The 13,604-nt window shown below is 38.9% G+C and overlaps 2 protein-coding genes across 2 annotated transcripts in view; one reads left to right on the top strand and one right to left on the bottom strand.

Moving 5' to 3' along the window:
* Nucleotides 1-13,604, bottom strand: part of pld2 (phospholipase D2) — a 62,930-nt gene that overhangs the window by 29,294 nt on the left and 20,032 nt on the right. The gene's annotated exons all lie outside the window — the stretch shown is intronic.
* LOC108428969 lies at nucleotides 6,965-10,210 on the top strand. Its single transcript, XM_017700380.2, has 2 exons — nucleotides 6,965-7,098; nucleotides 8,724-10,210. The coding sequence occupies exon 2, from the start codon at nucleotides 8,743-8,745 to the stop codon at nucleotides 10,012-10,014; it is 1,272 nt and encodes a 423-aa protein (XP_017555869.2). The 5' UTR covers nucleotides 6,965-7,098; nucleotides 8,724-8,742; the 3' UTR covers nucleotides 10,015-10,210.

Raw genomic sequence — 13,604 nt, 5'->3', positions numbered from 1 at the left:
CTACAAGGCTAACGTAGCTAAGCAATGTTAGCTTATAGCCAGGAATTAGCTTTGTGCAAGCAGCATAACTAAACTGTTACACACTCTCCTCAACCGGTGCCCAGTTGTTCAGTAATCTCTCATTTGGTTTCTGACACTATATGACAAACTGCTTTCTTTCAAAATGGCTAAAAGTACATCACACAGCTAAATACAGCATTAGCAGCCATCTTGAAACCGGAGTTTTGTTCATAACGTTGGTCCATTTTTATAACTAACAGTGTGTGATACAGTGTCTGAAACCACATAATCAAGTCTATTTAAGAATACTGAACAACTCGACACAGTTTCAGGCGAGTGTGTTAACATTTAGGCATACAGCTTGCATTAGTGTACATTAGCTCTATAAGAGGTTAGCTCCAGTAGTCTTGTAGCTCCAGGGCAAAACTAAAGGAGCTAATTTCAGGCAGCAAACACATCTTGGCTAAAAATTCAACGGGTTTTGCTGTTCAACCACACGTTTAGTGCACAAGAGTTTAAGTAAAACTGAATTTTGCATGTTTTCTCTCTCTTTTCTGCAGTCACAGTCCTGGTTACTGTTGTTTTGCTCTGTTCTCACACTGACCACACATTTCCCCTGTGTGTGAGTGTTTGTGCGAGCGTGTACAACAGAAAATTTCACGTCCTCTAGATTTAGAGCCGCAGGATGACCTACCAGTGACCCTGAGCTGTGCGTTCCTAGTTAGTTTCAGGTTTATAAGAGACAGAAACATTTATTTTGCAGTACATTATTGTCGGTGTTTTGAGTCTGATCTTCATGGTTCTGGTAATCATAACCATACTAATAATATGATAATCATATTATTGCATGTCTACTATGGTTGTGCACGTCTAAACTTCATAATCCTAAAACTGTGAAGGACATAACGGTCCAGTTGTGAGGCAGTTGTGGGCTCGTGACCAGAAGGTTGCCGGCTTGATCCCTTGAGCTGATTTCCCCATTCTGGGACTATTGTGGACACGTCCAGGATAAATGTGCGGATACTTTTTTGTATATGTGCAATTTCTATATCTCATATTATTGTTACAAATTCATTGTCCTCATACTTTTATTTTATATATATTATATATTTTTATTATAAGTTATAATCATTAATTTATTCAGTTAAAGCTGCATGGATCTAGACCTTCTCGTTGAGCCTGTGTGTGACATTAATACGTAAAGATGCATGACATGGTCTGAAAAACTTGACCAAACTTTTAAATTAGTATTTCAGGCTTGTCAGGGTGACTAACAGCAGCACATAAACCCCATATTTTAGTGTCTTTGTTCTCCTGACTCAGTAACGCTACTCTTTCAATACATAGCGCAGCTTTAATTATGTTGTAACTGCAACTGCTCATTACAAAAGTGCCTTCTGAAGTTGTGAAAACATAAGATGTTGAAATTTAACCTAGTCAATTTTAGGCACAGTAGAATCATGTTCATATTTACTTTCATACTATTTCATTGACTTTTATATTTTCTTTTGATCATTATATTTCAGTTCACCATCACAGGTAGGGATTTTTAGAAAGTGGTCAAAACATTTTAAATGCTTGTTCTGTATGCGAGAAGAGCCTCTTTGTCTTTTAGAGTGTTTCTCTCAGACCAGAATTCTGTGCCTCCCTATCACTGGTGTGTAACCGTGAGTAGATTTATAATTTGGGGAGTTTGAGCCAGTTTGAGGGTTGATAACATTCTTTTATCATCTCTTTGCTCCTCCTGCTCAGAGCTACAGCAGCTCTCTGTAAGCCACAGCTGTAATAAATCAAATTTTCTCATGGCACTGTAGTTTATTCTCAGTCAGCTTCAGGCACCAGTAGATATTGTTGTGGAAAATGACTAAATAAACCAGGAAACAAGTCTCAGAGTGAAAATGAATGTTCCCAAGTAACAGGTTTATTAAAACTCTCGGCCGGGGAGAAGCTCCTGGAAATACCCAGAGATCTATGAAGACGTTCAAAGTTACAAAGGTTATTTATCCCCCAAGTAGGGTGTTGTTTCTTGTCATTGGATAACACAGAACAATGAAGATACAAACCATTGGTTACAACTAATTGCGATATGTATAAACGCGACAGTGTTAACATATATGCATAATAAATGAAAAGGATGGAAGAAACTTTCATGTCTGCACTCTCAAGGCCACTAAACAATGAATCACAGTAGCCCCTGTCAGTTAGCAAGGCCTCAGGACAGATAACAGAAGCATAGAGCCTGGGAAACTATAAGGAGTTGACCCTTTATCTAACCCCAAATGTTTAGGGTGGCATTAACTACAGCTAAGAACACTATATAACAAATTCATATATACCTCCTGTAGGCAAACATAAATTATGGTTATGTAAGTAAAACAACTGGTTTACTAAATACTTAAATCCACTTAAATTGTTTTCACACACATATTTCAAAAGGTGAAACTTTGGTCATCAAAATCAAAAACACAATACTCTCATCAAAATACACAACAACATATAGCCTCCAGTTCATTCAGGTTAGTATTCACTTCAAGTTGTCTCCCATTAGATTTGATCCCCACTTTTGGGATACAAGGCATTCTGGATACTGATCTAATTAAAACTCCACTTTCAATACTGAATATCTTTGTCAATCATTCTATAAATCACCTACAGCAGTGTTCAAAGTGTCAAATCCAGAGAAGAACCCTGAGGGTCTTCTAGGCCTACTGAGAAGCCTATATGCATGTGTAATCTTTGGCTCACTTTTATTCATGCGATCATAAAATCGTGGTTGTATTTCAACTGCAATTAGTACAGTGTTTTTGTAATTATTGTTTTACTGTTAAGCTTCTTATGGTAAAAGAGTTCAATTCTTCAAACACCAAATGGAAAATTGGCATGTGAGGTACTATTTTTCTATGTGGTATTTAGGCAGATGCAGCCAAGTGAGCTCTCCTATTGGTTAGGACTTCAGGAACCGAAGAGAAGGCCTGAAGCATTAGATTAGCCACCAGCATAATTAGGAAGTGGTGTTAAAATCAAACAATCATGTTTTGATTTACAACAGGCACAACCAATTTTCTGACCAAAGAAATATCACTTTAGGCCTTCTGGAAGTCCTAGATACTCCTCTGACTGAACACAACTAATAGCCCTATCAATGGACTGATAAAAAGGGAAAACAGCGATAGCAGCTTGATAACAGGGTTCACTACTGAAAGAGCTACTGTGAAAATACAACAAGGTAAAACATGTTAATATGTTTGCCACAACTTCACGCGAAAAAAAACGTCTATACGAATCTTTAAAATAGCCAAAAATTTTAATACAAATGGATGTTATCTTAGTGCTAACATACTATTAGAATCCCTTAGGGATGCTAGTAAAAATTAGAATAGAGGTGGGTTTTTTCTTCATGTTTTGACCGAGTTTTGGCATTTGTGGCCTGAATTGAAGGTCTCCCTCTATGTCATGGTTTGTCAGTGGTCAAATCATTATTTAGGCAAAACCTGCTCTTCTTTACAGGAGTGGCACTCAAACATCAAGATGAGTGTTGAAGGCCAATGTACACAAAGTATTAGCACAGACCTGTGAAAATCAAAAGATTACAAAAGAAAGCAAGGTTTCCTTAAATGTTTGACAGGCAGTGAATCCCTGCATAAACACCTAGAAACATTTTGCAACCATTTAGGTCAGATGTTTTGTTCTTTTTCCAAACAAACCACTAAACATCATTTCAGTCCAATCCACATTTTTCCTCTCTGCTTTACATGCACTGAAGAAAATGCTTGATTAGATAATGCTCCATTAGCCAGCATATGCATACTTGTGCAAGGCCTCATTCTCTTGAGATTTATGACTGTAGGAATCAAGAGTGCATCCTGCTGCTCTCTCCCACCTAGAGCAGCCACTTAACACTGGCATGAGGAATTATATTTAAGGGATTTGAAGGTGAGCCCTCTCTACTGTTTTCTTTACTAGCTTTGTGTCACTTAAACTTGCAGGCCTAAAACAGCATTTTATCAGAATGTTTGTAAAGTAAGTAGAGATGCTATAAGTGGTATTAAACCTACTGAGGGATCAGTAACACCGGTAAAAGCTGAAGCTAATGACAACTTGGCGAATCCTTTTCTCTTCCCAATAAAGATTCCAAGCACTATTACACAAACAATAAGAGCGCCAGAATGTACAGTATGCCACTGGTTTTCTTTCTAAGTTTTAGAATTATTACTTAGTAGAATGTTCAACATTTTACTTTGAGAAATAAGTTCTTTGCTGTTGTGACGCAACACTAAATTGTCCTATACACTTTCGTATTAGATGCCTGCACATGTTCACTTGCATATGAAACTGAAGCCCAAACCCAACCTGGATGAGACTTGAAGACCCAACCAGGCCCAAATGGCAGTATTCTGCTTAATTTAACCCAAACCTGATCCAAACACACTTCCATGACATGTTTTTACAGAGCTCTGCTTTCTGTTTGCAAGCGTTTGATTTGATGGACAGAAGATGTCATGCTAGGATGAACTAGTGTTTTACATATCTATAATGCACCAACAGCATTTACTACCAGTATGTTTTTTGTGGAATTGCTGATAGTAGCTTACCGAGAACATCATCCACTCCTCTTTGATGACTTTACTAACATGTTTAACAATAGAGACGCACCAGAATTTAGTCCATAGAAACATTTTAGCCAAACATGGTCAAACGTGTACATTTCGGTTAGCTGTAACTTATAGTGACAACGATATCCGATCAGCAATGATCCAACACTTATCTGTTGTTCAGGCTCCATGTACCTGGACATCATAAACATTCTTGGGGCCCCTAAGCATAACCCTATTCATCCAATCATCTCTCTCTACTGTCTTATCGCATGATCACGCGATGGTATATGAAATCAACGCTGCAAAAACAGCAATATTTTGAATTCACTGCTCCTGTGATGTCAAAAGAACATTTACACCTATCCACATATTCAGTCTACAAATATGTAGCCCCACCCACCCATGTTGGCATTCTAAGGAGTATTTCAGCCATCAGCGCATTTTCAATCAGGCTTATGCTTACAGAAATTGTCATTTCAGACATAAACAGTATATTCTACAGTTAATCATAATACTCTTACGCTCATAATACACTTATATATGAGATGTTACAAATGATAGGAGCTGACCAGCTACTCCTTTCAGTTTAATGACCTTAAAGCTATAGGCCAGCTCACCCTCAAGATACCTGCTGTTTAGTGAACAGGTTGACCATATATAGGTTTTCTTCCTTCTCCTTTATTATTTGCACATATCTTAGTACTCTTGTTGATTCATATCACAATTATATGTAACCAGTGAGCTTCTTGGTTCTCTATGAAGAACAGAAATGGACCAACACCCCTCACAGAGACCATTTAATCTCAAAGTATTCTGGCTTTAGGTGGAGATCTCTGGCCAGGAGCTTCTCCCCAGCCACAGTTCTTAAATAAACCTATTTCTTTGGAGATTTAGTTTTAACTCTATGGGGCTTTACTGTTTTTATGGCTTTACTGGGGATTTACACTACAAGCACAATATAGGCCAGCCAATCAGAACAGAGCTCAATACAGGCACAGCCTGTTTTGGGACAAAGAGAGGCTGGAAAATGGTCATGCAAAAATAAATTATTATCATTTTTGGTATATAATAAAAACTTTAGGGGTGTTAAGAAAAAAAATACAATATAGGATATGGGTCCTTTAAATGGGACTACAACAAATTACCCAAATTTAACACTTAACACATAAACTGAACTATAAATCATTTGAATTATAATAATAAAAAATTGGAAACAGCAACTGAAAATGCTACTTGTGTCCTTCATTCTCCTTCGCAGACATGTTCAAATAGTCTGAGCAGCAGACAAACAGTCAGCCTAAAACTATTTTGTGGTTTCTCAGAGGGACATTGACAAGTGACTTGTCATCACTGTTCATTTTGAGAATTAAGAGACGGTTATGACGCTCAAGAACTTCTCCACGACGGGCTTGATCAGAGAGGAAAGTCCCTGTTACTCTGCTGATGGCATCTGCAGCCTCAGTTTTAGAAAACAACCGCCAAAGTACTAGGTACAACTAAAAATAATGGACCTCACGGTGCTGAATGAACCCCCAATTGCTCCCCGTGCACCGTGGACAGGGCTGCCTAGTGCTCTGGGCAAGTGTGCTCACTGGCCCCTAGTGTGTGTGTGTTCACTAGCGTGCATGTACGTGGATGCATGGATGGGTTAAATGCAGAGGTCTTATTTCACAGTGTGCAAACACAGTGACAAATGGTGGGGAATTCTATTCAATCATTGGGCCCCATTGCGCTAGCCTCGAGTAGCAGACCTCTGCTTGGCATCCGCTAATAAAGTCCTGTTGCACAGAATTTGATCTCCTCAGCTCTTTTATTTCTGAATCATCAACAAAACAAACTCCCACAGAATATTCTCCCCCACACAAGCATTAAACTGAACAAGATTGTGTTGCCTTCAACATCTTCACCCATGTTTGACTTGTATACCATGTGAGAAGATGGGTATTGCTGCAAAGCGATGTAATCAGGTGCAGATGACTGTATGGAACAAACCCCTAGTCCCATCTAAACCTCTCTCAGTGGTTTATAATCTTCTTTTCCTTGTTGGCTACATTAGCCTTATAGCTCCAGTGCAAAGCTAATGAAGAAAACATGTTTTGGCTTGGTATGTCTTGGTAAGGGGAAAGTCCCCTTTAAACACAATGGTTACAGTAACCAACTGCACTTACAGGAAACTGGTGGGCAAGAGCAGTCACCATATCATTGTGTGTGTGTGTGTGTGTGTGTGTGTGTGTGTGTGTGTGTGTGTGTGTGTGATATAACCTGCAAAACATTCCTCTGAGAAGTCCCACCAAGCATCCTTCTCCCATCAGTGATTGGTTATTTATGTATGAGGAGGAGCTATGCCCGACTCCACCCTCAAAACAAAAAGGAAACGTTATTTCTTTCTTCTACTCTCCCTCTCACTCTCTCAAAGCGATTCAGCCTCTCGGAGACCATCTTAACTGTGGAACTTTATTACTTGGAAGGAAACATCATCTGCAGACAGCTTGTGCGTAAGCTGGTGAGTACTCGGAGTTTGAAGGTTTGGGTGTTTGCTTTTTTCTCTCTGGGAGGTTGTGCCGTGGTTTCTACTTCGAAAAAGTCTCAGGTGCCTATGTAAATTGTTTATACCACATATCTGGACAATTACGGTGTTGTTGCTTGTAAAAATACTATATTGCATTGGAATCGAAGCAATCAAAACATTAACAGATTGTCTTTATTTTAAAAAAGTAGTTGTGATACTGCAAGCTGGGTAGAAAAACATAGGACTTGGTTTCCGGCCTCTCCTCAGTGCACCAAGCCATCAGATGAATTTGATAAATTCATCAGATGAATTCCATCACCAGCAAACCTGATCTGACATAATGAAGAACTTATTAGCCAAACCAGGGTATTGGATGATAACTACAAGTCAAATCTGGGCCTTCTTCAAGAGAAAAAAAATGTTTGGAAATAGCTAAACAAACACAAACATAACATCATAACTTACTGTATTCATGTTATTTGTATTTATTCCAATATTATTGCTTTTCTAACCAGATTAATGCTAACTGTGCTGATAAATAGCTTTTAAATTGAATTTCTTTCAGCTGTTGAAAGACCTTGCACAATATTATCTTTATGAAAAAGTCAGTGTTAAAGCACATTGTTACATTGCATGTGATATAGTGATATAATTCAGTTTAGTGCTGATGAGAAAAGTGATAATCGTGGTCTTACAATGTTAATGTGCTTAAAAGCTTTAAAGGGACCGTTCTCAGTCCGCTACTCGGAAGACTAAAGTCTAGAAGTAACGTCAAGTTTTCCAGTGACTGAGCAAATTTTCCTGTCACTGTACAAAGCTACTGTTAACATTAACATTTTACATGCACAATCATACGCAAAATTGTGCTGATTTTCTAAATTAAAATAAGTTAACACATCCTCTACAGGGAACAAAAAAGCCAGTTTTCTGCACGGTACACTACACTGTTTCTATTTAATTGCTGAACTGAATTTACTGATTAATTCATTTGAAAATAATGCAATTTGACCAGGAGCACCCAATCTTGTGCATATGACTATTAATGTAAATTATTGTACTTACAGTGCTATATTTAAACATGTGAGCACTGGAGGTGCATCCTTTATTTCTGTTGATTCCAGTGCCACAAATTTTAACACTTTTAAAGGGTTCTCATCCATCTCTTTTAAATATTCAATTCTGTGTAAATATCACAAAAGACATTTTCTAAGATGAGGTTAAAAAGATGGTTAACCTATAAAAGAGAAATGTGAAACGAGGGGACAGATAAACAGATTTTTTGAGTGTGGACTTTTGAGTTTTTGGCACTACGTTCTATCAGTAGCATTTGCTCCAGTGATGTTTACTGGGATTCGGCAGACAACAGCAAAGAATTTAACGGCCACCGACCATTGTACTATGTGTCTCTTAGGGCCACATACAGCTCAAAGAAGGTCAAAGTAGCTCTCAACTGAATTTGCCTGAAATTTGTGAAAGATTTGAAACTCTGTTTTGATCTAATGAAAATCCTTACTACAGAAGTCAAGCAGGGTCAAGTGTCTGTTAGCTTTATCATTTTGCATTTATCTGTCCCCAAAGCAACCACTTCCTCTTTGAAACTTCTTGCTTTTGATTTTCAGGTTGAAGAAGTGCACCAAAATGCCTTTTCAGACCATACCTGTATCAGACGACAAGGCCCTTTGTGCTAATTTGAGGATGCAAGGAGCCAAAGTTGCAGACAAGCGTTTGAATAAAACAAAGAAGGGGACGTTCCCCAGCAATGGAAGCCCGGCTGAACGCAGCGAATGGTGGAATAACCTCAAAGAGGGTGAAAAGAAAGCCAAACAGGCCATGGCTATTATGGCTTTGGAGTACGACCTAGCAATAAAGAGGCTGGACAGGTGCGAAATGAAACTGTTAGGTCTTGATACGAAGACGAAGTCTCAAGAAGAAGAGATTGACTCGCTGAAAATGAAACTCCGGGAACAGGAAGAGGAAAACAAGCAGCTGAGAGGTGCGATGGCTGACGCTCAAGCAAGCCAACGTTTGAATGATGAGGAGATCAAGTTGTTGAGGCTGCACCTCAGGTATGTCAATGAAGAGGTCACGTCGTTAAGGGAACTCAAAAATCCAGGAACATCACAAGACATTGTGGTTTGGAATCAAACCTCTCCCCATGACTCTAGAGATGTGGTATGTTCTGGACAATCAGGGGTGCTCGTCAGTCCAGACCAGGCACAACTCCTTTATCCCATTAAGCTCCTTGAAGAACTCCCTGACATAGAGAAGCACAACTCCAACCCTGAGTTCTGGAAGAAAATAAAAGAGTGGATTGCCGTTGGATTGCCTCCTCATCAAGTTGTTAGCTTGATCAAGGCAAAATGCCCTTCAGAAATTTGGAAGGTAGTAGTGAAGGACATCAGTGAAACTGACTTCCAGGACGTTGACTTCAACAACTCTGCGCAGGTGGAGAGACTGTTGCACAAGTTACGCAAGTGCATGTCAAAAGCTCTGGGGTCGGGGTCACAACTCCTCAATTTGTACCACTGTAGACTCCAGAAAGAGGATGAATCCTTTGTGGACTACATCAAGGAGAAGTTCAGGCTATATTGCTCATACGGGTGTGATGTGGACAAGGACCCGGACATCAATGACCAGCTATTCCTCCTCACTGCCTTAAATGATGCAACCAAAGAATATAAAGCGATTCAGGATCCCACAAGTTATGCGGACATGATGAACCGGGCTGCTGCTGTAGAAAGCTGTAAGCTTAAAGCTCAGAGAAGAAACGAGTGCGTCAACTGTCGCAAGAGAGGCCACACTAAAGCACGGTGCAGGAGGCCAGGAGGGGGCGCTGAGGCTGGTCCAAATGAATGCTTCAGGTGTGGGATTCGTGGCCACTGGGAGAGAAATTGCCCACTGCACTGCTAGAAAGGTGCTGTGCAAGTTCATTTTTCATATCAAGGTAACAAAAATGTAAATGTGCCCTCAAAAGGTACAACAGTGGTTTCAGGCATCTAACCGCATACATTCAATGAGCTTTTTTGTGTGGAAAAGTCCATATTTGTACATTTTCATAACCTAATGTTTTTAAACAGAGCAATAAAATAAAAAGCCCGGGGATGAGGCGGGGAGTGTGGAGTCAATACAAATTAAAAAATATAATTTTAATGGTTTATGGTACAATTATGTTCCCAGAATAAAGGTACTGAGATGTACCCTTGAGGGAACCACCCCAGTGACAAGAGGGGCATTGCCCCAGTTTACCACCTTTTTCTGAGAGTGTGTGAAAAGTAAGGCTGAAAAATATGCTCTTTACACAACGCCACAGTAGAACCAAAGTGAAAGAGCCTCTTCTAGGGTGCCGCTCAAAGAACCCTTTGTGGCACACTCATCTTTTTCTTAAAGAGTAGTCCAATAGTACAGTGTTTAGAACGAGAGGAGAATGGATTCCCTGCTTGACTTGTCGTTCTTCTCAGTGCTTTTTTTCTTCAAACAGAAAGGAATGGTCTCATGTTTCAAGCTAACTAGTTCTGGAGTGAAACAGTAGAAACAGTAGTGGTGATAGGAACCAGATGTCTAAAGAGTTTAAGATACTGATTTATGACAGTTCTGAGAGAATATTTAGAATAAAAAAATAAAAAAGAATCATGGTGGAAAGATACATGCAAAATAAGACCAAATCAAAGAAAGATAAAATAGTCTCAAAAAAAAATCTTGCTTTTACATTTACCAATATTTTTCATTTTCAATATTACATATAAACAGTCAGAAGACAATGTAGGTTCACTGGTCATTTTTGACAGTAAATATAAAGGCTATATTTGTATTGTAGGCAATCATGGGTTCACAACCCCTGCATAGAAATCAGAGTCAGTTAATTTCTCTACAATTAATCATTTCATATTAAATCACTCTGAATTAGTTCATTTACATCTCAACCATCAAGTAATGTAGAATTTTTTGGAAAAAATTCTTGTACTTGATTTTAAGTACACACACACACTTTATATATATATATATATATATATATATATATATATACAGTGAGTCCAAGAAGTATTTGATCCCTTGCTGATTTTCTTCGTTGGCCCACTAATAAAGACATGATCATTCTATACTTTTAATGGTAGATGTATTCTTACATGGAGAGACAGAATATTAAAAAGAAAATCCAGAAAATAAATCTAAGGAATATATATTAATTGATTTGTATTTCATGGAGTGAAATAAGTATTTGATCCCTTAGTATTCATTTGCAGTTCTGGCTTTTACAGACCAGTTAGACACTCCCAATCAACTTGTTACCTGACCTGAAGCCACCTGTTCTCACTAATCACTTGTGTGAAAAACACCTGTCCACAGAATCAGACAGATCACACAGATTTCAAGTCTCCAACATGGGTAAAACCAAAGAGCTGTCACAGGACCTCAGAGTCAGAATTGTTGACCTTCACAAAGCTGGAATGGGCTACAAAAAGATTAGTAAGGTGTTGGATGTGAAAGTAACAACTATTGGTGCAATTATCAGAAAGTTTAAAGAGTATAACATGACAATCAACAGACCTCGGCCCGGTGCTCCAAAGAAGATTTCGCCTCGTGGGGTGGCAATGATGCTGAGAATGGTCAGAAATCGTCCTGCAACCACTCGGCAGGAGTTAGCAAATGACCTGAAGGCAGCTGGGACCACAGTTTGCAAGGAAACAATTGGCAACACTTTGCGCAACAATGGATTCACATCCTGCAGTGCCCGAAAGGTACCCCTGCTGAAGGGAGCACATGTGGAGGCGCGCCTCAAGTATGCCAATGATCATTTGAAAGATGAACCAAGTTATTGGGAGAAGGTTTTGTGGTCAGACGAGACCAAAATTGAACTTTTTGGCCTCAACTCCACCCGCCATGTGTGGAGGAAGAAAAATGCTGCCTATGACCCCAAGAACACTGTGCCCACCGTCAAGCATGGAGGTGGAAGCATAATGTTTTGGGGGTGTTTCTCTGCCAAGGGTACAGGGCTACTTCACCGCATCACTGGGAAGATGGATGGAGCCATGTACCGCACAATCCTGAGGGACAACCTCCTCCCCTCTGCCAGGGATCTGAAAATGGGCCGTGGTTGGGTCTTCCAACATGATAACGACCCTAAACATACAGCAAAGGCAACAAAGGATTGGCTCAAGAAAAATCACATTAAGGTCATGGAGTGGCCCAGCCAGTCGCCAGACCTCAATCCGATCGAAAATCTATGGAGGGAGCTGAAGGTCAGAGTTGCCAAGCGACAGCCCACCAACCTTTGTGATTTAGAGAGGATCTGCAAAGAAGAGTGGGCCAAAATTCCCCCTGGTGTGTGTGCTAAACTTGTGGTTAACTACAACAAACGTCTCACCGCTGTGCTTGCAAACAAAGGCTTTGCCACTAAGTATTGAGTGTGTTTGGCAAGAGGGATCAAATACTTTTTTTCCTCATTGAAATACAAATTAATTAAAATATATTCTTTAAAATTATATTCTGGATTTTTGTCTTGATATTCTGTCTCTCCATGTTAGAATATATCTACCATTAAAAGTGCAGAAGGATAGTGTCTTTATTAGTGGGCAAACAAAGAAAATCAGCAAGGGATCAAATACTTCTTGGACTCACTGTATATATATATATATATATATATATATATATATATATATATATATGTGTGTGTGTGTGTGTGTGTGTGTGTGTGTGTGTGTATGTATGTATATATATCTTTTTTCTTGTTGAGTTATTCCGTCCAATGTTTTCTATCACATTATGCATTAGATCCTTTTATTAATAAATCACTTCTCTTATCTTACCCACCCTCGACTCCTCCTTTTTTAACACACAACACACATCCATTTTATTTAAAGTTACATTTTGCAGCATTTTAGCCACTAGAACCTGCTGCTGTTCCATATTTTAATTTAGAAAATTAATTTCCAAAACCTACAAGCTTCAATAGCATGAACATAACTGCCCATTTATAGCAGAGCTCTTTCATAAAACGCACATGTAATGTCAGGTTTGGCTTTGCAGAACTAAAGAGATTTTTTCCAACTCCAGTAAAGAATAACACTGCCTACATTTAGTGACCTTAACATGGGCGTTTCAAGATATCAACCCATTAATTTATTATTACATTTGGATTGGAAACAAGCGCATTACTGCTATAAAAGCAGTGTTTAAATACGAGTTTGATGAAAGCCTTTATGGTTCCCCTCTCCTGAAAAGAGCGTTCATTTGCAAAAACTGTTTCTTGCTATGAGCAGCTGAAGCAGATGTCAAGGCTCCCACAGCTATTTAGTACTAATTCATCTAGCTTGCTTTATTGCATACTTGTACAGTTGTGTGAGCAAAGTTGAGCCCCTGGTCAAATTACACATTTTGTTGATTTCCTAAGTGAAATTTATTTATTTTATTTTATTTTTACATAGAACAAACTTAAATTTGATCTATTTCTGCAGCTTTTAATGCACAGTTATTATTTATTTGCAAAATTTCATTCTGTAGCT

This window comes from Pygocentrus nattereri, chromosome 23 (genome assembly GCF_015220715.1).
Source record: "Pygocentrus nattereri isolate fPygNat1 chromosome 23, fPygNat1.pri, whole genome shotgun sequence".
In the NCBI taxonomy this organism is placed as follows: domain Eukaryota; kingdom Metazoa; phylum Chordata; class Actinopteri; order Characiformes; family Serrasalmidae; genus Pygocentrus; species Pygocentrus nattereri.
This window is presented reverse-complemented; position numbering and strand designations above follow the sequence as displayed.

What these genes read in the sequence shown, in the direction of transcription:
- LOC108428969 (XM_017700380.2), top strand. Translation starts at nt 8,743, where the DNA reads ATGCCTTTTCAGACCATACCTGTATCAGACGACAAGGCCCTTTGTGCT.